This window comes from Melanerpes formicivorus, unplaced genomic scaffold (assembly GCF_026170545.1).
Source record: "Melanerpes formicivorus ecotype bairdi unplaced genomic scaffold, bMelFor1.0.p_v2 SCAF_5, whole genome shotgun sequence".
Classification (NCBI taxonomy): Eukaryota; Metazoa; Chordata; class Aves; order Piciformes; family Picidae; genus Melanerpes; species Melanerpes formicivorus.
Window position 1 is genome coordinate 22,127,309 of NW_027142357.1, and position 23,255 is coordinate 22,150,563.

Sequence of the window (23,255 nt, forward strand, 5' to 3'; positions counted from 1 at the left end):
AATTGTACCAGCTGCTGAAATTTTGATTTTTGGCATTTGACATTTGAGTGGCTCTGCTTCTGGGTTTAGCAGTGTAGAACACAGTTAGTAACCTGCTTGTGACTGCCCTGCCTCCACATGGAGTCAAGTCAGGTCCTGTAGGCTTATCAGCTCCTGGCCATGTAAAAGCAGCTGTTGGAGACTCAGGGCTGTATCTGGACACGGTACAGCCACATCCATGCAGCTCTTGACCCAAGATAACAGCAGAAATCATCTGTACCACAGACCATTTATGGCAAAGCTGGCAATTATCTGTAAACAAAATTCCTAAGATGGGGCCAAACAACTTAAAAGAAAACTTTAAAGAGCAAACAATTATTTAAGCAAAGTGTGATTGGCCTGCCCTGGAAACGTGACCTGCTATCTGTGCATCTTCTTTTGCTGTCTTTGCTCATGATCTGCCTACACACACATACACAGAGGGTGCATTTACTATCTTTTTCTCAGTCAGTAGCCTCTCTCTCATAGCAATTCCCTTTGCTCACAGCAGTTGTAATTTATTTAATTTCTGCCATTTCTCTTCATGCAGAATTCCTGGCTTCTGCACTTCTTTGGCTATTGAACATACAAGGAATTGTTCAGGCTTCCAAAATTTAAGAACATTTGTACAGGAAGCCAGAGACCTGCAGAAAGGTGCCATGCCTAAATCCTCCATATAATCTTTTAAAAACTTCTACTCCTTTAGTTTTCAATATTTCAGTAAGGCCCCTTTCCAGTCATTGACTGTAGTACAGAACAGAGGTAACTGTTCAGCAGGCCTCCAAGAAACTGAGATTGCAGTGGTTCGTTCATTAGACTGCACACTGAAAGGAAACAAGCTTTGTCTAATTCAAGATAACCTTTTTCTACACATTACTACCTCCCCATACTGCTACCACCCCTCCAGATTACACAGATTGACTTGTGGTTTACTAGACACAGGAAGACCAACTGTCAAAAGATAGAACATTATTATGGTTGTTCCTATAGATGGTAAATTATACACATAGCTGAAGATCATCTGCATTGGGACACTAAGTTGTAGCTCCTATTACCACTGTTTTTATTTCAGTGCTTGCAATTTTAAATGATAACATTTTATCTATCAACAGAAAAAGGACAACTTTTATCACCCAGTGGCTAATAGCAATGGCACACAATATAGTTTGCCAGGGACTACTGTGTGTTCCTCAGTTGTTGGGTTTTTTTAAGCTTCTAGGTACTTGATCAAATGCTTTAAATGGATTTTTCCAGACACAGTGTGTTCCATATGTTTGTGGGAAACATGAAGACACACTAATTCATTTCTCAAAGATACCCCAAAAAAATAAAATTAAAGTCAAAACTGAGGAAAGTATCAATGTAAAAAAAATAAAATACAATACAGCTCTTATGAAAATAACAATAGCCTTAAAAAATAAAAATGTTCTGTAAGCTAGCTTCCATGGCTGCTGCTCTCTCTCGCTTAGGCTGCTGTGTCACATGAACCTTCATTTCACTGATGATTAATGGGAGAAAGGCAGTCAAGATGAATAGAGGTGTGACAATAAAACTTCCTTGTCAGATTCATCCTTACTAAAGTATGTTGCACAATGCATTGGTCTGTGCTGGAATTCTGTCACCAAACAAACAAAGCAAATGTGGAGATAATTTCTGGGTTTGGAGAAAGACTTCCCACACAAGGTTAAAGAATAAAGAACAGCCTCTGTTCATCAACAACTGAGAATAAAGCAATTTCCATGGCACAAAAAGCTTACACATAAGCCTAGAGAAATGTGTGAATAGAATCACAGAATGCTTTGGGTTGGAAGGGATCTTCAAAGGTCATCTAGTCCAACCCCCTTGCAGTAAGCAGGGACATCCCCCACTAGATCAGGTTGCTCAGAGCCTTGTTGAGTGTGACCTTGAGTATCTCCAGGGATGGGTCCTCAACTATGTCCTTGGGCAACCTGTTCCACCACCCTCATGGTAAAGAATTTGTTCCTAACATCCAATCTAAATCCACTCTTCTCTAATTTCAAACCATTATCCCTTGTCTTATCACTACAGGCCTTTATAAACAGTACCTTTCCAGTCTCTTCATAGGCCACCTTTAGATACTGGAAGTCTGCTACTAGGTCTCCCTGGAGCATTCTCTTCTCCAGGCTGAACAACCCCATCTCTCCAGCCCCCTGATCTTCTATAACCATTTTTTATCTACTTGTGAATTTGTAAAAAGTGAAACATACAAGCCCTGCAGCTCTTTCCACAGTTGAAAAATCCAGGTTTTATCATATTTATTAATAATTCCTTTCTTAAGTCTTGGTAACAGATGTCTTCATCCAACTTCCAAATCCCATGAAAAGGGATTTTCCAAAGGGGAAAAATCAGTATTTACACTAACAGTCCAGTCTAGCCTTGTGAGAATTATCCAAGTTTCATTTGTAAGAGAATAAACTACAACAGAGGAAATAGGTGAGCACCAGTATTAATGACCTGGCAGTCCTAAATTGCTCTCGTAAATGCACAATGCACCACACAGCTACACATTCTCTTCACTTTTGAACATCCTTATTTTGATCTCTGGGCAGTGTAGCTACAGCAGTGTGAAACTCACGCAAGACAAGGAATTTCCCTCCTCATGCTTAATGGCCAAAAGAGGACCCAATTTCCCCCCCAGCCTGGGAATAGATTCCACTGTGGTTGTATTAAGCTATGAAACATAAAGCCTGCTTCCTAATTTTACAAAACCCTGATAAGAATGGTATTTTAAGCCCATCATGTATTTCAAACATTTTTTACTAAGAAAACTGGTAGTTCTTTGATTACAAAACATCAATGCTCTCAGTTCTGGCTGAACTCCAACACATAAGCACTTTCTTCTGCTGTCTCAGCTATTCTCCTGATGTCAAAGACACATTAAAATAAATGTGAACCATATGGCAACCCAGCAGATTACTAGCACTCTTGCATCAATAAGGGCAAAGCAATCCATTGTCACCAGCACAGAAATATCTTAGGCGCATGAAAATTTCACAAGGCTGGAATAAAATTGTGTGAAGCAGCCTTTTGAATTAAAACTCTATCTGAGACCAGAGGAAATGCTGATTTCCTTATACTCTACTACCCATTTGCCTGATTTTTACACACTCTTACTGCCATATAAACTACAATGGCAAGAAGGATTAACACCACTCTCCACCTGCTCTATGACTTTCCCACGCAGTGTTTCAAGTCTGCCACAGAACAGCAAAGCAAATCCATCATGGTAATCCAGGTCAGAACACCACTTATAAAAAAACAGCTCACTTTACAATCTTCATAGAAAACAAAAACTTGGTAAAAGGTCATATTCCATAAATTGCTTCTAACTCTGCCTCCTGCCTCTTTTTTTACCCCACTGCCTCCCCAAAAGGAGTTTTTCTAGGAATCTCCACACACTAAACTTACACATTTTAAACGCTTAGTGGTGAAATGCATGTCCTACTTGCTGGAAAACCACAGTAGAAGGAACTGCTGTGACATACTATATCCTCCTAAAGAAACATGTGGGCTTGAGGGCAGGAAGGTATTTTCTGGAACAAATTTGAACCTGGAAGTACTGAAGGGAACTGCATATTCAGAAAGGCATAAATTTGAGTAGCAGAAATTGGAGAGGACAGGAACAATGCTGTATAACAGCGACATCTACCCTAATAGCACTTCACTGCTCCTTCCTTTTGGGTAAAGCCAAAGCTAAATTCACCTTCACCTCACAGGAGGGGCTCAGTGAGAACACTTGCTTAATGCTAGATTTACTTATGTCACATTTGGAAAGGTGTTTGAAAAAGGTGAGCTCACAGACAAGTTTGACATGAATAGGAGAGGTTTTCAATTTGTACTTTAACATTTTACCTCACTGTCACAATTTTGTCTAAAATCTCACAGAAATGTTAAATTCTTGGGATGCATGCTAAAAGCTGGAATTCTACTGCTAAAATCTCAGTGAAAGCTTTAAGCTTACTTCTTCAGCACCTTCTATATCCAAAATATTTTGACATTTGTGACACTAGTTCAGCTTCTCCACTCTGCAAATACAATCAGTCTGTGGCAAGCAGGGGAGACAGCTAGCTGCTCTGCCCTCACCATTTACTCTAAATGCCAGCTGCTGTTTCCTAGATGATTAGTTCTGACCCTGGCCCCAGCTTTGAACAGTGGGAGAAGGAAAGCTCCTACCACAGACCCTTGCAGGAATACCTACGCATAACAACTGTATCTGCTGAACTCTCCTGAGACAGTACCAGCAATCCTTTGTCCCATCTAAGGGGTGACTTCTGTGAACTTCTGCCCTTTGCTACAAATACAGCTACCCATTCAGCTGTTCATGACTTTGCATTTGTAAACATATTTTTACATATCTGGCACAAACATCTTCAACAAAAAGTATTTAACGTGTTATCTAAGCCCAAAAAAAAGTCCATCATGTAAGGCAAAAACTGTCCCTCTGTATGACCTAGGAAATCTGAGCATTTATAGGAGAAAATTTTTCAAAAATATAGGAATGGAATTAGTTGCACAAATCTCCCTAAAAAATCAGTGGGTGTCTGCCTCAAACACCTCTTTACATTTTTTCACAACTCCCTCTACAATAGTTGCTATTCCAGAGGAAAGACAGCAAGCAAGACCCTGTCATGGCATACACTGCCCTGTGTTTGAGCAAAGCCTTTGCACCACATTTCATGGAATGTCTTTGCATTCTTGGTTTTCACTGCCCAGGTGAGCTGACTTCTTTTAGAATCAAAGCCTAGAATCTCTCAACCTGTTTCCAATTCATAACATGAGCCAACAAATAATGCTAAGAATATATTCCTCATTAGAAAAAAAATTCCAAGCCTGGTTGCAGGCCACATAAATAATTGCAAGATGTCATGAACAAAATAATGTCTGCATTTAGCTACACCTTCAGAGTGTTTTCCCATAATAAGCCAGCATCATCACTTCTAGCTCATTTAGATGTCCATCATGAACCAGTAATGAAACAGTACTTTTAAGGGCACTCTGAAAGAAGCACAATGGGGATGTATTTGTATCTTCAAATTCCTTTTTATCTTCATTGGTAAAGTCAAAAGATGTTGAGAGCCAAAGGGTTTTCTCAGGATACTTACTGACCAGCCACATTCATAATCAAGCTAAGGCATCCAATACTTTTGCAGACAGTACTCTAACTAGCAGAATGACAAGACCTAAGATTATGGCTGGCTACAGGATAACCTTGCTAGTGACAGCCATAATGTGAATAGCAAGATGTAGACAATTGATGGAGGGTATCAACTAGAATGTGCAACGGTTCTACTTCCTGAAGGTGAAGATCAGCTTATCATATCAGCTGGTGCTAGACATTTTGCCTGTCACTGCAGGTGTAGAAGCCTCTGAATAAAGGTTTTAGTCTAAAAGTTTCAGCTACACTACACTCAAGCAGAAGTGGTAGAGGAAAGCAGCAGCTCCTCAAAATATGTTTCTTAAGAGACAGATCTGTGATAAAAGGAGTTTTTACCAGCACCACAGTGTAAAAGACAGGACTTTAAGAAGTTTTCCCAAGTCTTTCAATGGCATGCAATTCTAAACATAAATTTGGATAATTTTTCTTTATCAGAAAAATACATACATCATTTAGGGGCAGGTACCTCCACAAGGCAGTAAGAATCTCCAGCATCTGAGCTGGAGCACGGAACTCAGCATCCCTCAGCAGACGTAATCACAGGAACTGTCAGGGACAATTTGCTGTGGAGCTGCTGAAACACAGCATTGGGGTGCCCTAGCTCACCAGGGCAATTTAGGGGAGCTGAAATGACATTGGGTGTGCTCCCGCCCTGTATTCCATGTACCTGTAAGTTAAAAAGGGACAAATGGATGTCCTAATAGTGTGTTTGCATGCTTGGATTGCTACTCAAAGATGAACATCCCTCTTTCTGTTATGGAGGGGACCCTGCCCGTGGCAGGAGGGTTGGAACTGTATGATCCTTGAGGTCCCTTCCAACCCTAACAATTCTATGATTCTATGAAATGTGACAAGTGCATGGACTAGTTAGCAATATGTTTTGGCATCCATTAAGGTAAATATGTGGTGTGACTAATGGCTTGCTGAATCAAATAGAAATTACCTCAACAGACTAAGAAAACTAAATACAAAAGATGTTAGGGATTTTTCTTTGTCATGAAGGCACTCCATCACCATTTAAGAGATTTTACAATGTGCAGATGTATACATACACATAGCTGACCAAGAAAATCCTGCATTTATTCAGTTTTTTTTTTGTTATAAACCTGGCAAAAGTTGCCTGTGCTTTACAGACTGTAGCTTCATTTCCTGACTCAGAAAAAGATGCCTGTAATTTAGCCTAGGGATTTGTTTATTTATTTGGTTGCTGTCTGATTTGTTTAAATGACTCTGTTGTTAAAGAAACTGTACTTATCTCTGTGCAGTAGTCACAATGGATAGCACTTACAGACAGCTTAGTCATCTATTTTCTGCTATAGGGTTAATTGCTGAGATCAAAGCTATCTTCTGGCATTTCTGCCCCACCTGAATGATCCACAGCAGCTGTGTGCCTCCTTTAGCAGGCAGGTTAAACTGGCCTTAAGGATAATGGAAAAGAATAGCTGAAAGTTTCTTGTTTACCTGACCCACTACTGAACTTCAGGTTTACTTAGATGAAAACAACCTGGAAGGAAGATGGAACACAGGACCTGACAGTTGTCTCACAAAAGATAAAGGAAAATGGTACAAAGAATCAGGAAATTACTTAGAAAGATAACCTCCACCAAGAAGGTACTCAGGCTGACTGGATTCCTGGCCTGTGATACATGCCTTTCTTCTGCATTGGCTCTTTTTACTCTGTTTACTGAAAAAGTCTCACAGAACTCTTCCACGTGCTTTTAAAAGTACAGATTCAAATATTCAACACAAGAAAGCTCTTCTATTTTATTTTGGGGCATGAATGTGTTTACAGAATGAACACACCACCCTTCAATGTACCCTGTTAACAGTTTCATTACTGTACAACACATCTGCAGGTAGTTTTCAAGCGAGCATCAGTTAGTAGCTCCGTAAGACACTGTTATTCATGAGATGTGAACATTTACAATTTCTACCTACCCTGTTTTGACATGATGGCCAAATAGGATCACTTCAATTTTTTATTACTTTCAAGAACTCACAATATGCTTTTTCAAATAATACTTTTAGAAAACCTAGAAGTTAAAAAAACCCACAACTCTAAGTACATACAAGGAAAAGCACTCATGCCATGTACAGCATCCAATAACACACACACAACTGGTATAGAAAAAAAATCCTGTGTGTAGAAAAATTTCACTGATTTTACAATTAAAGCATTCCTTCCAGAAACAAAGCACATAAAGACCCAGGAAAATATGAGAAGAATACAACAAACAAAATAAAAATCCAATCTCCACAAAAGCCCCTGGTGTTTTTCTAGAGGTAGTTAGTTACTAAGTTTCAAACATGTCAGCATTCATCAATCATCTTACTTATTTTAAACATAACCATGACTAATTTTTATTGCAAACACACATTAACTTTACTATCACACATCATAACTAAGAGTCATCTTTTAAGTGCAGAGTTGCTCCTGTATATAGCAGATGTGCCTAAGGCTAGCTAAGTGGGTTTTTAACACTGCTCAATTGGTTTATGTTGATTGTGAATTGTGAAAACATGTAACTGGTGAGTTTCAATACTAAGAAATAAGGAGGTGCAAAATCTCACAGAATTTTAACAATAAATTGACAAAATCTGACTTGCTTATTAGGAGCAACATAGAGAGTCCTCCTTACAGGTACAAAATAAGAGAGTCTGGATGTAGATGGGGATAACACCACTCTTCTACTCTGCACTCTTCTGAGCATCAATATCCTCTATTTTCTTACCAATACATTTTCACCTTTATCAAGTCCCTGCAAGTACACTGTATTACAGTCAGAGCAAAGCAGACAGTTAAGACACTGAAAGATGCCATGTTCCAGTGACACAGAAAATAAGTCTCCAGAAGTCTTTTTATTCAGGACCTTGAAATTTGCCAATTCAAATACAGAACCCAGGCCACTTGTTCAAATGCTCACTTCCCAAACAAGCTTTACATAATACTGAGATTATTCTGTACTAGTATCTTAGAATTTAGGCTACTGAATCTATTAACAAGGACAAAAATACCTTAAAAAAAATCACTACCAGTACACATGCATACAGTTTATTTCTGTATCACCAACTGATCTATATAAAATGCATTTTAAAAAATGTAATATGCACAATTTCTACGTATGTGTGCGTGAGTGCATGCACAGATAAACATTTATCACTTTGGCCACAATTATCTCAGTTACACAGATCATTAATCTCAACATTCAAATGCCATAGTTCCCCTTGCAGATTTTATTCAAAACCTAATTATATTTATTTTGTCAATTGCAATCAAAGCCTATTGTTACACACAAGTATTGCAATTTCCAAGTTTCTACCCTGAATTACAAGCCTTCTGTGTATTATCTGTGCACCACAATAAAGTTGTTGTCTTCTATGAGGATGGGAATCATTGTTGTAAAACTGGTCTGCTTTCAGTCTATGATGAATAATCATCTAAGTCCTTAAAGTTAAAAAAAATCAGCATGCAGATAATTTTGCCACCAACATATTTAACACTACCAAAAAGCTCTACTGGCATTTCAATAAAATAGGTCCCCTACTAATACTGCATCTTAAATATACTACATCTGGAGTGTCACATTTAAACACATTTGAGGAGTTGTGCCTCTGCAATCCTTTGCACAGGAGTGCTACATGCTAGAGCAAAGAGGATTGGGACCCCCATACCCAAACCCTAGTTCCTACTGCACAGCAGCATTAGGTACACAAGTAAGTTAAAACAATATTCATGTCGTCACATGTTATAGACATGATTTCTAGACACAATCTAACCCACACAGTTGTAAGGATGGCACTGTGATGAGGAGCCTCACCTATTCCTTGGCCCACAGTCTTAGTATCTTTACAAGCACTAACTCCAGTGGGGGAGATCAATGTGAGACAGAGGCAAACCCATGCTTCTTGAAACATGCAGTTCACTAATAAAACAGTACAACCACCTACATCGAATATCATAAATTACAAATGGAAACTGTAAATTCATTCTCCCAGATATGTATGTTGCACACAAAACCACTGCCTAGTACAGAGATACCCTCCTCTACAGAAAGAATGGAAACTATTGCAATAGTCTCATACACAATGTTCCTCAGTTCCAAATAAAAGAAACCTTATTTTCTTTGGAAAACTCTCACCTATCCAATACTGCAGGTAGCAAACAGCTGCACAACACTTAGATAAAGAAAAGAGAATCTTAGCTAAAGCACCTGTCTGAAATGCCTTGCACACAACTCCCAGCATTAACTATGAACATAATTCAAACAGCAAATAGGTAGGGGCTTCCAAGTGACTTCCAATTTTTACAATGACAAATAGTTCTACATAGTTAACAAGAAGGCCAAAGGTTTCAAGCTTAAGTGATTTTGAGCAAGTCACAAACTGAACCCCACAGTCTATTTTACCATCTGTTCAATTTAAAATCACTGTGTTTAAGCATAACGTTAATTTTATTTGAGGAACTGGAAGAACTGTAGATACACAACTTTAGTACTTACGGGTAAAATGATTAGAAGTGGATGGATTGACACTATCACCACTGTCAGCACTTTCACTGCTAGAAATGTCATCATCTGATTCCCGCACAGAGGAACAAGGTGAGGAGCCATCAACTTCTTCAAACTTCCTCTTTAAAATTCCACTCATTGCTGCGATGCTGTCACATGCACCTGTAGCAGGAACAGAGGCAATGAGGCGTTGAAACACCCAACTGTAGAATATGCAAGATACTCAGAAGCACCAGTAAGCTGCCACTTCCAAGTCCTGAATAATAATTTAGTATGAAATTAGATGTAATTAATTAGAAGATAGTGAAGCCACAGGAAAGAAAAGCCATAGGGAAGAAAAAAACCATTGTAAGCCATACTCTAACTTGACATGTATGGAGATGGTTGTTTTGCTAGAATAACATGAAACAGATTGCTTTCAGGGAGTATTTTTCCCATTTTGATGTCAATAGCATATCTGATTCCTACATTATGTTGTGAAATATCAAACAAGGTTAAAAAAAAATGAGAGTTTCTCTTCAAACACCCTCATTTGGTCCCTCCCTTGGCTGCCACAGGGAGAAGTAATGTTCACAATCAGGGATTAAATAAAATAAGAAGAAATTATCCTGAACACTACAGTTCCCATGTGTGATCTAATCATTGGTCACATCACCCCTATGAGAAATCCATCTGATAATTCCAATACTATGGACAGATAAAAGACAACAAAGTCACAAAGACCATATGCCAATTTAGTGCTCAATAAATGACTGGCATTCAGAAATTCCCCACTCTACTCTAAGACACCAATCACCTCCCAAACTCTTTCCTTCCCACATTAAGAAATGAGATGCCTAATATACTCCTGAGGTTGAGTAGACTATAAAGAAAGGTATTCAAGCAGAAATTTAGCAGCAGCAGTAGAAATATCACACAAATTACATGTGATTAAGGAGAAAGTGTACCTTTAACTAACTGAGCAGAGGTCAAGGACAGCTGGAGCTTGCTTAGAGGACAGTTGCCACCATGCTGCCCACAGCACTGCAGAGGCAAGCAAGCAAAAAGTTTGTCTAGGACTGATGACATGTTAGACTTTCCAAGAAAGGCATACAACCTAGCACTATGGATTAATCACAGGGATCTGCCAAATCACACTCAAAGCAAGAAAAAAAATTACATTTCTCACCGAAACAGGACTTTTTTTATCCCTGCAATTGCCTTTAGGACTCATTAACTTTGAGCCATCTGCATTCTGCTCCATCTAGAAGTTGGACTAGATAACCCTCAGAGTCCCCTTCCAACCAGTATTTCTGGGGCTGTGTGTTTAAAAACCAAAAAAATCTGTCAGGAAGTTAACATATGTTGGGCTAAATGACTACTAGTAAAGAAGACATCGTTATGGCAGAGACTCCAGTACTGACCATACTGTTTAACAATTAGCACATTTCAGAGTTTTGGCCCAGGCGCCCTCACACGCTCCTGGATAACACAGGAGGAAGCATGAGCCAGGTCCATTCGCAGCAGGTAGGCTGGATGAGGGCACACGGGTTTTGGCAGAGGGCTGACAGCTTAGCCACTGCAGACTGTACCCTGTCACTTGGCAGCAGAAGCCAAAGAACATTGACCTTAGCTTGCATATTTTTAACAATTTTTAATAATACAGAGGTAGTCTCAGTGATGTAGCTGCTATGTTCTGAACCTGCAAGCACAGCACTTCAGCAGATCCTCTGGTATCTTTGCTCACCCTTAGTGTAGCAGCAAGTAGTTCTAAAGTTTCCTATGCAAGCCTGAATACCAGCTTCCTTCCTGGGAAAAACAAATCAACCATTATGTAGATACAGTGCTAAGGGACATGGTTTAGCAGTGGACTTGGTAGTGGCAGGTTAGTGGTTGGACTCAATGATCTTGAAGGTCTTTTCCAGCCTAAATAATTCTATGAGACAGCATGAAGAGTCTTGCAACCTGATACAAAGCTAGAACAGGTATTTGAGAGCTACCAAAGATAAAGTAAATTGAAAAGTTAATGGGTTCACCTGGTTAGAAAGTCTGTAGGACTAATTTGAAGAACTAATTTGAACACTGAAGTCTATCCATAGGAAATTTTGGGATTGAAGTGGCAAGAATATAATGGTTTCATCCCAATGCAACAGAAAGTGAATTCTAATTACTTGTTTTGCTCTGCTGACAAAGCATTTTGCATTGTTTCCCAGCCCCTAAGCATAGGAGGAGAGAGTTATAGACAGGTTTAAACTTGCCTTTTTAAGTCAAACCCAGAAATTATGGATACATTATACAATATTTTTATGATATTAGTTTATTGCAATGACTAGAACAGAAGTTTTATAATAAGAAGGCTCATTCTCTTCTTAAGAAGTAAAAGCTCTGAGAAGCACATACATGATTGCACCAAGTTTAATATCCTGTCTCCAGCAGTAGTATTTAATGCTTCAGTGGAAAGCAATGGGATAAGAAATCTAGCCACAACCACTGCAGATACATGGATCTGCTTCCTCATCCTTGCAGTCAATTTCCCCTAAGCATACAACTGAATGTTGCTATACAACATAGGCTCTTATAAATTCATCTGACTTGCTCTACTGATGAACAAGTTTCATATTAGTTTATAGGCAGAAAAAAAACCCACAACAAAACAAGCCTTCCAAAACTACAGCCAGAGACCCTTCAAAATCACAGCAGCAGCAGAAATGCACCACTGTACACCAGCATGCTGTGTTAGCATTCCATGCACAGAGGTACCCTCCACAAAGTGGAAATAGCTGAAGAGAAGTCCCTGAGGTCTCCTTGATGCTCTACAGTGAGATTTTCATTCCAATCACCAATAGGGATTATATTACAAGGGAGGTGCAGTGCATCTGCTGATCCTGGACAGAATTAGAAAATACCGCTATACTTGGTGGGGTGTTCAGAGAGGGAATGGCAATGGAGAGGCAACTGGAACTGCAGCATTGAGTTACCCATCTCAAAGCTGAGTCCTCTGATTGCTGCAGTTGCTGGAAAGCACTTGATGCTTATGCTCTTGATCTCACAGCTGTGAACCCTGACCAGCCTACCCTGGGGAACAACCCAAAGCAGCCTCTTGCTGACACTACCTGTCTTTTAATATGGTAGCTAAAGTGTTCATCAGCCAGAAGGAAGAGAAAGTGATCAAAAAACCTTTGCAGGTCTGAAAATGCATACTCAGTTACTATCCAAACAGATTCTTCCCAATTCTGAGTTAATGATTTCCATGAAAAGACATGCATTCCCATCAGAAGGTATTCAATTCTTGAGAGTAACACAGAGGGAGTATTGGTCCCTGATACAGTCATCTTGCATTTGCTCTGGGAAGCAGTGTCAGATTCCCTAGGACCAGGAGAAAAAAAGGAGGAGGAGTGATGTGCAGTCTCAACAGGTACACACTGCCACATCACAGTTATACCTGCTCAATCTACTTCTGTGAAGTCACAGTGGCATACAAATGGTTTATTACCACCTGCTGACTGAGGAACAACTATTTTCATCTGAGAAACCAGTAACATTTTAAATGCCCAAGTCTTTAATCAGTCCTCACATCAAAACCTCTTTCCTAGAAGGTTCTGCCCATCTGTCACCAACCTGTCTTCTTCAACAGCATGGGAGATTTTTCAGAGTCTCAATTCCTCACTTTGAAGCTCTCCTAGCACCAAGGCCACTTCTGGACATACTCAGAATTTAGAGATTTGAGTTGCCTGAAAAACTTTGCATCCAAGTCACCTTCAAGCAAGGTGTCTAAGAACAAACAAAACCCAAAAGGAGTATGAGGGAAGAGCTCGTTGAGAAGGAAAAGGGGTGGAAAGGTTAGGCCAGGCTGTGTATGCACCTGAAAGCTGGTAAATACGGTACAGCACTTGGCATGCTACACGTGCACACTCTCTGGACTATGAATCTTGGAATCTTGGCATTCTTTTCTATAGAGTGAAATGGTGTCCCCCTAAGCAAAGGACTCGGGTGCTCTTTGCTAAACTGCAGCTTAGAGGCAGCAATTACTGAACTGATTCAGCTCTCCAGCATACTAGTGAGTTCCTTAGCTGTTAAACTACTGAGTAAATCACAGGAAACCCATTCAGCAGCAGATCTTTACAAAAAAAGAGGTGTTTTAGGAGAAAGAGTGATCTATGCTCTGTTCTTGAAAGGGAAGGGTTATGCACTTGCCTTCAGGAGTGAATACTGTGTAGCACAGAGAGCTTCAATAGAAAACAGTTGAGCTGAGGTTCTGTGCTGGAGGGTAACCACCCAGAGGCTGGGGATCAAAGCATTTAACTCCCAAGTATCTAACCTCTAATTGCATTGTTTCTTATTTCATTAAGCAGATATGACTTAGGAACTAATCCTGAAACCTTAACTCAGAAGCAAAAGACCTGTGGTTCTCAATGACTACAGCCTATCCTTACTACAAGAAAAGAAGTATTTCTGCTCACTGAGTGGTTGGGAGGACAGGGTACTTAAAGCCACCCTGACACTTCTAGGAAACACATGCTCCTCCCTACAGTATGTTACTGGGCTTCTGCATAAGTAAACAAGCTCTGCTGGCACTGTAATTTTGCCTTGCCATCAAACACGATGGGATTCTGATAAACTCTAAAACACTTTAAATGGAAATGTTTGAAAAACAAAGTAGATGTATTAAATAACAGGGTATCTGAGGGAATGATAGTTCATTTTCAAAATTATTTTTCTGAACATTAATCCTTTTCCCCTTCAATAAAAAGCAACTGGATTCCTTTAATTTATCTCCTGGACACTTTAAAATCAACTTAGCTCTCTTGACACCCTTAATTACATCTTTAAAACATGAAGTCTGTATATCACAGCTAAAGTTAACATCAAGATAACAATTTAAATATTTAGTCACAATGTCCCTATGAGGAAATACACCTTACACTACACAATGCTTACTTTAACTGAGAAAGCAGTAACACTTGGAATTAGAGTGATACAGTATTTAGTTGTAGCCTACACACTTTCATTCAAAAATATTTTCAAACATTGTGACTTCAAATATGGAGGAAGTGAAGTGAAAGTGTCAATAATAAGACTGCCAAGGGGTTGGTCAAAAGAAATAGCTACAACAATTTAAATGGCTAAATAAATAGAGGCTAAAAGTCAAGTCAAGGGTAAAGATATAAAGTCATACTGCCTCTGGCAGGAATCAATTAGGCTGGCTATTCTGACCTCTAAATACGTTCTTCTGGAAAAGCTTGCTCTTACTCTCTCTCTGTTTTGATTCTGCCCCCTCCCTTCCCCCCCCCCCCCCCCCCCCCGATTTTGTGTTATTTCCTTTGCAACTTGCACATGTACCTGCACCTATGTTTAAACATGGTAAAAGTGAAAAGAGGGAAACTGTTTTATCTATGTTTAAAAATAGTAATTAAAAATAATCTTGCAGCTACAGTGGTTGGAAAGGGGGAAGTTTTGAAATTTTTAATGGAGACTTATCTCAAATACCAAAGACGTATACAAATACATGAAAACCTGCCTGAATTAGTCAGGTTTTGAGAATGACAAATAAATATGGACTGAGTAGCAGCAAAATAGAGGAGGCAAAACTGGAGGAAAAAAAAAAAAAAAGAAAGGACTGAAGTTAAAGGTTATTAAAAATTCATTTTCTACAGAAGTTGGCCCTTGAGCCAAAAATACTGAGTTTAAAGTTTCCTTCCCTGTTTAAGAGAAACAAAAATGAAACAGCAAAGCCATGCACTGTCATGATCACTGGAGGCCAATTATAAAGAAGGTAAACAAAGGAGATAAAATATATGAGTGTCCTCAAAGCTGAGTGCTACTATTCAGCAGGTATTCATCTATGCTATGTATCTGACTGAACACATAGCTAAGGATTTACATTAACTCAGCTCACTTTTAACAAGCCAGCACAATCAGCAGATCAGTTCTGATATATTCAGCTTCTCAGTAGAACGGATTTGTGAAGCAGATGCAGCCCTAACACAGACCATTTGCAGTACCCTTGTGGAATATATTCTTAGCTTCAACAGGCATTTGTAAAGTGTAAATATACATTGATTTGGATACCAAAATAAATACACAGTCAGGGTCATAGGGTGGCAAAAGTTATGCTATTTGCCAATTATTCATGGCTTAGCTCTGCAAATTTTGTTACTCTTCTAACATAGGATTTCTTTTGTCATATACTGGTAAAATTAAATTATGTATGTATGTTTAATGTAGAGGTTTCATACATCCTAATTATTATTAAGAAGAAATCATCAGATAGGTAGAATGAAAAATGGTCTAAGCTTATTATGCACCAAATCCTGAGATATTAAAGAACTGCCTGCGCACAGCCAGCAGCCATTTGCGTTTTAGTACTGCTGCAGCGTTATACAATAGGCTTGCTCAGCACGTTCCCTAATGGAGACTGCTTCAACTTTCCTCTCCTTAATTCAGCATTCAAATTCCAGCTTGGCAGATTTTGTCAAACCTGGTGCCTTTGTCTTGTCACATTCACCCAAGAAAACACACAGCTGCAGCAATACCTTCTTTTATGCCCTAAGCTGGGAGCTCCAGGGGCCTCCAGGTTTTCAGTGAAGGAGAACACTAAAAGTGATGTGGTGCCCCTGATACTACTACAGTCAGATTACGTTGTTCTGACTTCAGGAGCAAGTCATTTAAAACTTATGGTATAAGCTTACAAGTAACACATAAAAATATTTTGTTTTGATGGCTTTTTATTTTTCCTGTTTCATTTCTCTTTATTTGAAGACAAAAGCATAAAAGTCTCTCATATCTTCTTTTTTATCTCTGTAATAAACGTTAAAATTGGAACATACATCATTAACCCAAATTTTCTATACCCTCACATGCTGTGCACACTTTTAAGACACCAAATAAATATTTGTCCCAGCTATTAGGAGCAAGAAACTAAACTGCATCTCAAAAACCCAGAAAATCTACTATTTTGTTCAGCAGAAATATTTGACAAAGTATGTATGAAACAGGCTCCTATAAACAAAACCAATTTTGGTCAGTAGGAACCGACATTCAATTGCCACCAATAACATGAATATAGCTCCACAGTACGAGGGTAAAATCATGACTTCATTCAAGGCTTGGCCTCAAGTGAAGTCAAAATTAGTAAAAAAATATTTAAGTGCCTCTTTCTCCCTGGAGAAGAGAGTCAATAAAACTATTCGTACTGGAAAATATAAAATATTAATATCTACTGGAAGGCTGTGATGTCTTGAAATTACTGTCTTCAAAAATAGCTTTATGGCTATAATAATTCAAGTTTTCTATCTAAATCAAGGACAATGCACAACCAAAATATAATGTTGCACTCTGCAAGTTTAATACACATCTAAGACAGCCCTAAGTAGGCATTCAGGCCCACAAAGAATGCCATTCAAAAATAAAAGAGGTAAAAATAATCCTCTTAACTTACTTTTTTGACTTTTCACCATACACAGTATATCTATTCAGCCTGGAAAACCAATATGTTTTTTTAAAAGCTCCTGGAGAATTTTAGCAATAATAATTTTTCAGTAATAAACACTAATGAAGGAAGTTCACTGAAACCCCCACATAACACGCACAACAAATTACTGAGTGCAGGAAATGGTGCAACTACGCAATACAACAACCGGTAACATTCCTCCTGCTGCTGACACATATGTAGAGTTTTGACAATTCACTTCTAAAAACAGCACAACATAAAAATAAGCTGTTCAGTTAACAGATAGAAAGCTGAAGTTGAATTTAATTTCAAGTTTCCAAAAAAATAATTATTAGAAAGAAATGGGACTTGATTCTTTATAGATTTGCCTCTTCTGGATGGATTACCTAAGGAACAGCAGGGGGGTTTGTTCATTGCTCTTCCCTTGGGTCATGGTTAAGCATTCTTCTATGTGGTTACCTCAATAATCAAGCACTTGGAGTGCAACTTTTTTTCACTAGTGCAAACTACAAGGCTCTCTCTTTTCCATCTTGGCACCCATTTGCACAATACTTGAATATCTACTAGTTCTCCTACAAATTAATCTGAAATCAGGTAATGACTTAAACCAACCCAAAACACTAAGGAAAACATGACAGATCTATCAAATATGTGATAGACATAGAGAAAGCGTAACAGCCTAGGTCCAGTTTCTTTAATGTAACAGTCAAAATTATCAACAACACTAAGATTTCAAATCCCCAAATTCAGTGACCACAGCATCACAGTATGAGATTGTTTACTTTCATGAAGTGAGAGAAAGCAAGCATAATCAATAAACTAAAACATTTCTCTGTAAGCCAGTAGTCTTCTCAGCAATTTCAATAGCTGACAAACCCAAACTGATAAACCCAAGGAGGGATTTTTAAGGCGCATATTCAGTTACAGCCAGTCTTTCCAATAGTATCTTCATACTTTTGGCCAGCAAAAATTACACATTACAGGTTTTTACTCACCTGTGCTTGTGAACCTTTGTATACTTGACACAGATGAAGGCAGACAGAGGGTGCATCATGTTATTACGACATGAATGTATAAAGCTACAGACTACAGCAAGGCTGACCTAAAATTAAATCCCAATTGTGTTAAAATTGAATGCTGACTCTCTTCACTTTTTTGCAATACTAAAGAAAATCCGGACTTTGTGGCTGTAGTGATTTGGCATCATAATAAATGTGTTCCAAAATCCTTTTCAGTTCAGTTCAGCTGAAAACTTTTCCAGAAGACTGACAGAAGAGCTGCAGATCTAATATTAAGTATGTTCCCATCCAATTCCCAAGGCACTCTTGTCACTGAAACAGCGATGAAGAGACACTAAGTAGCTAGCTCATTCCCATAGCATTGCCTGATTTGTAAGCACCTTACGACCATTCAACCGTATCTCAGCCAGAGGACTCTGCTAGGACAAAATTAACTATCTGCCCTACACTGTCCTGAAAAATACTGCTGTGAAGGAATGTGGCTTACACTTTCAGCCCGAGGTACTTTTGGGTTTTTTTGGGGGTTGGTTGTTTCTTGGGTTTTTTTGGTGAGGATTTTTTGTTTGGTTGGTTGGTTTGGGTTTTTTTGTTTGTTTGTTTGTTTGTTTGGGGTTTTTGCTTTTATTTTCTGTATTTTATGATATATTGCTTTATCAACTCTGTCTTTTCTGGAAGAGCTGAGAAGGTTAACAGTCTACAATTTTTACTTCTCCATTTTATTGTTGGAAGACGTCTGCTTAGCAATAGGAGTGAGTGAAGAGGGTTCACACCTGGTAAACACCTGAGTTAATTGTAAGCTGCGCAGTTAAACCTTGTGCTACTCTAGTAGCGAGTGGTTCAACAAACCCTCTGGTACTACAAAAGAGCTAAACAATGGCAGCTCTGCAAGCACTTCAAGTCCCCACAGTCCTCCCTCCCCCAGTAAAATTCTTGATGACAAAAATGTTTGCTTGAGAATAGCTTGCTCAGCTGTCACAGTTCATGCTGGAAGTAGGCAGTACTATCATTTGCTGTCCACACTAAGAGCTATAAATAAATACATTTTGTGGCTTTCAATATATATTTTTTTTTGCTTATCCTTTCACCCACGCACAAATGGCATTTACTAAAGATTGCTGTTGCTTAGGAAGTTCAACTGAAAACATCTGCAATCCAGCTTACTTTTTAAACACATTCAAGGAGACTCTGTTCAGTTGTAACAAATATAATTAAATCACTAAGAAGTTCATTATCAAATTCAGATCCCTATTCAAAAAACCCAACCTCCTCTTTAATCTACGGCAGGAGCTTCCTCTCAGAAGCCCCAGCCAGCTGCTCCTCAGGTGAGAAATGCCCACGAGGCATCCATCAATGGGGAAGCCCTGGCCCCACCCCCAGGGAGCACGGGGAGATGAGTTTAGAAAAGAATCCCTCTTGCCCCAGATGCGAACCCCAGCAGGGACACATAAGCTCTGGTGCTGGCCTGTCTTCCTTTCCTTCCACAGCTCATGTGGTCCGGCAGGCGACAGCAGCTGCAGAGACACCACAGAAGTTCCTGCTGCTTTAGGCAGACTTCTATTGCAGGGTGCTACAGATTCCTCCGGCCAATTCTGGACCTGCTAGCTGAGGCACTGACAGCAGAATAGCTGCAGCAGCACAGAACTCAACACAAATCAATTTATCCTGATTTTCAGCCCAGATAAAAAACATGACTTATTTATAGCCATGCACAGAAGTGATTTACCACTATGAAATAAATAAGTGTAACACAACCCCAAACTCCTCTCTACCCTCAAAGGGGAAGCATGCTAATGAAAGGTACAATTACCATCAATTTACTTTGCAGCCTTACCCTACATAGCAGTATCACTTGATTGCATTTTCTCATCAAATTCCGAGGACTACACAGGATGGTGAAGCTACAATCGGTAAATGACACTGCTCTAGCTCCTGCCCACATTCCTCAGAAAGACTGATGAGGGTCAGGCTCCACACTATGATGCCTATATTTCCTATTTCACACTAGACAAAATAAATATGCAAATCCATATTGATTATTGAAGAGCAGAATACTAACTAGTTCCAAACTGATCTGGGACATCAAATTACCTATTTCACAAAATGCTTTATGAAACAGTAACCAAACAGCATCAATGTTTTCATCAGAAAGCCTAAATGCAAGTGGTCCAGTATGTTCTGATGATAATTTTAACAAGTATCCTCGCTTGTATTTTTGCATTAAACATACAAAAACCTGAAAAAAACCAAGCATCTCATCTCTTTGTTTTACCCCTAATTTTACTTTCATACAACTTACATATTAAGCATAGTTTCCAACAAATGTTTATGGTCATACATATTTATGCTACTTTTCCCATTTTCCCTATATCATTGTGGAAAAAAGATATGAAGTGACAGAGAACTGAAACCGGTGTCCCAGAAATGCAAACTTTTTTTTGGAGGGTGGAGGTTAAGACTAGGGGAAGGGGTGCTGTTGGAGAGAATTATGTACAAATCTGAAAGACAAAAGAGCCTTACGATTTCCCTTTTGGTTTTTGTTGTTTTGTCTTGGTTTTGTTAGCAATTATTCACAACTCCCATTAATCGCAGATTTCATTAGAATACTGTATTCATATTTGTGGAAAGATGGAGCAGTTAGAGCCATGCTACTTATGCCAAAGCTGTTTTAACCTAGTCAATGTCTTTGGCTTGTGTGCATTTGTAGATGATTCGTATCTTTTCCCTATACTCAATCCCTTTTTTCAGGGTCAAAAAAACCTACAAAAGAGCAATGAAGCAACAATGAGCAAAACTCACCAGTAGGACTTCAAATTGCATCAGCATTTTAAAGATGCGATGGTGTTTAGTGATTTTTTATTGAATGAACAGCATGTTCATAATCCAGTTTTTCTCAGAATCGTAACTGATTGAGAGCAAGAACAAAGACAGATACTGACATGCTACATGTAAATTTATCTTTCAGGCAGTTTTACTGATCTTGCAATAGATTATACCTGCCTCACTTCACGTTAACCTTCCACCTACTTGTTAATGGGAAAAAAACCCTAAACATCAAGGTTAGAAGAAGTAACTTTTCTTCAGAGGTTCAGATAGCAGAATCATCTGCTGTTATTTCAGGGAAAACAAGGAAGCTTTGGAATTAATTTCCAAAAATTTACCATTACAGACCCTAAATCATGACCTATAAGTCTTCAATTAATATGAAATGTAAATGTTCATTATTGAACCACTGCATCTGTCAAAATAAATGTATTTTTCAACAAAAGCAAATTCGTTTTTACAATAAATCAATGAGACCAAAACTCTAACATACACAATAAAACATTGTATATGCTCAAACTAAAAAAAATCACACACTGGACTTCAGCTCTTCAGCTCTAGAAACAAACTAAGACTACTAGAATAAACACTAAACTTCAGTAATACAGAGATCAGAATCATGTCTCTGTCCCCAAAATGTCTGATGCATGCAGAAAGATTTGGTTCTATTTATCTTGCTTGAAGAAGCTTGACATCCAAAATTCAAACCACAGCACAAAACATGTATATAAACCATAGATTCCATAGAGTTTAGATGCGTGGGGGGTGAGGGGGGTAGTGTATTACAGAGTAACTTGGCAGCAGCACAGAACACCTGTTTGCTTCGGGAATTCTTTGCATCTTTTTCTTTGAAGTTCTTTAAATAGTGATAGGAATGTTTTAGAATGTGAAGTGCCAGATCCACAGGAAAACCATTTGTTTTTTATTTCCTGTGTGCACGTATAGAAAAGGTAGCTGTACCTCAGAGCTGCGATTCCCATGTAATAGTGAGACTGCTGTTCCGTAAGGATGTTCCTCTTGTTATTTTAGTGCACACTGTTAATTTTTTCTATGTACTTACTGTACTGTACCATACCAAACTGCCTCATAAATCTAAACTTAAAATCCACTGTACTCATTTTAGACAAACACGGTAATTATGCTGTATCTGAAGGACTATATGCCTTATTTTCTCCATGTGTGTTAGTGTAGTGGGACATATTCAGTCTGAGTATCAGTGCTGCAGGTGTTACTACAGGTTTACCAGGGCTTTCCACGACATAAACTGCTAGTTGCGTATGAGAACTACAACAAAATAACCACTGAAATACATCTTTTCAGCTCTATTGTCTAAAGCTGGAACACGGCTGTTTTCAGAGAGATGCCAAGCTGTTCAATACACTGTCTGCGAAGCACCTGCACCTAGGTTTAGTAATATTTATTACAAGAAAACTCTGCACTTAAGGCTACACCATATTCCAGACCCTAAGAGTACGGGCCAAGCAGGAGCCACACACAAGCATTCGCAAGGGCACTTCTTGTTCGCCACAGCATCCTGCGGGGCGCGGGCCCGCACCGCGTTCCCGACGAACCCGAGAGAGCGAGCAGGGTCCGCCGCCAGGCAGCCGCACAGTCCTGCAGCCGGGAAACCGCCGCATAGGCGCATTTCCGCCGGGCGCTGCAGAAGGCCGCACGCCCCGGTCCCCGCCGCCGCCTCGCCACCCTACCTGCAGGCAACGCCGCTGGCGGGCCGGGCCCCACCGAGCCGCTATTGTGCCCGCCCCCGTTCCCTCATCTACATGGGCCCGCCCCCGCCGCAGGGCACGCCGGGCTAAGCCCGGAGAGCGGCCGTTTTCCCCATCTCACCTCCCAGACCCGCACTGCCACTGGGGTCGTGGGCCGCCACCGGGGCCAGGCAGTAGTGCCCGCTTTAGCCGGCGCCCCCCGCCCCAAGACGAGCGAGAGCCAACCCGCCCACCGCGGCCGTTTCCAAGGAGACCCACACTGCCCCCCGCCCCTGTGGCCACAGCCCGGCCTTCCTCTCCCTTCTTTCCCTAATCACCGAGGGTAGGGAGCGCGGGGGGAAGGCGACGAGCCCGATTTCCGCGCACCCTGTCTCAGCTCTCCCACGTGAATGGGCATCACGCAAAGTCGCCACGGCAGCGCCGCACGGACACAAAGCCAGCGCAGCCAACCCAGTGTGGCGTCCGGCCTGCAGCCAGCATCCCCACGCTGCGGACGGCTCGCCCCCACGTTAGCCCGGTGCCTCTGGCTGTGCTGAGCTGTATTACCCACATTGACACAGG

The 23,255-nt window shown here is 39.9% G+C and overlaps 1 protein-coding gene across 7 annotated transcripts in view; it reads right to left on the reverse strand.

Moving 5' to 3' along the window:
* CSRNP3 (cysteine and serine rich nuclear protein 3) overlaps positions 1 to 23,255 on the reverse strand; it is a 107,856-nt gene that overhangs the window by 23,652 nt on the left and 60,949 nt on the right. For 6 of the 7 annotated variants that reach the window (XM_068138716.1, XM_068138718.1, XM_068138717.1 and 3 more), the window contains one exon: positions 9,694 to 9,864. In XM_068138716.1, coding sequence (XP_067994817.1) covers positions 9,694 to 9,864 — 171 coding nt within the window. Of the gene's footprint in view, positions 1 to 9,693; positions 9,865 to 10,649; positions 10,712 to 23,255 lie in introns of those variants that run through there. The other variant, XM_068138721.1, reaches the window with a different exon arrangement.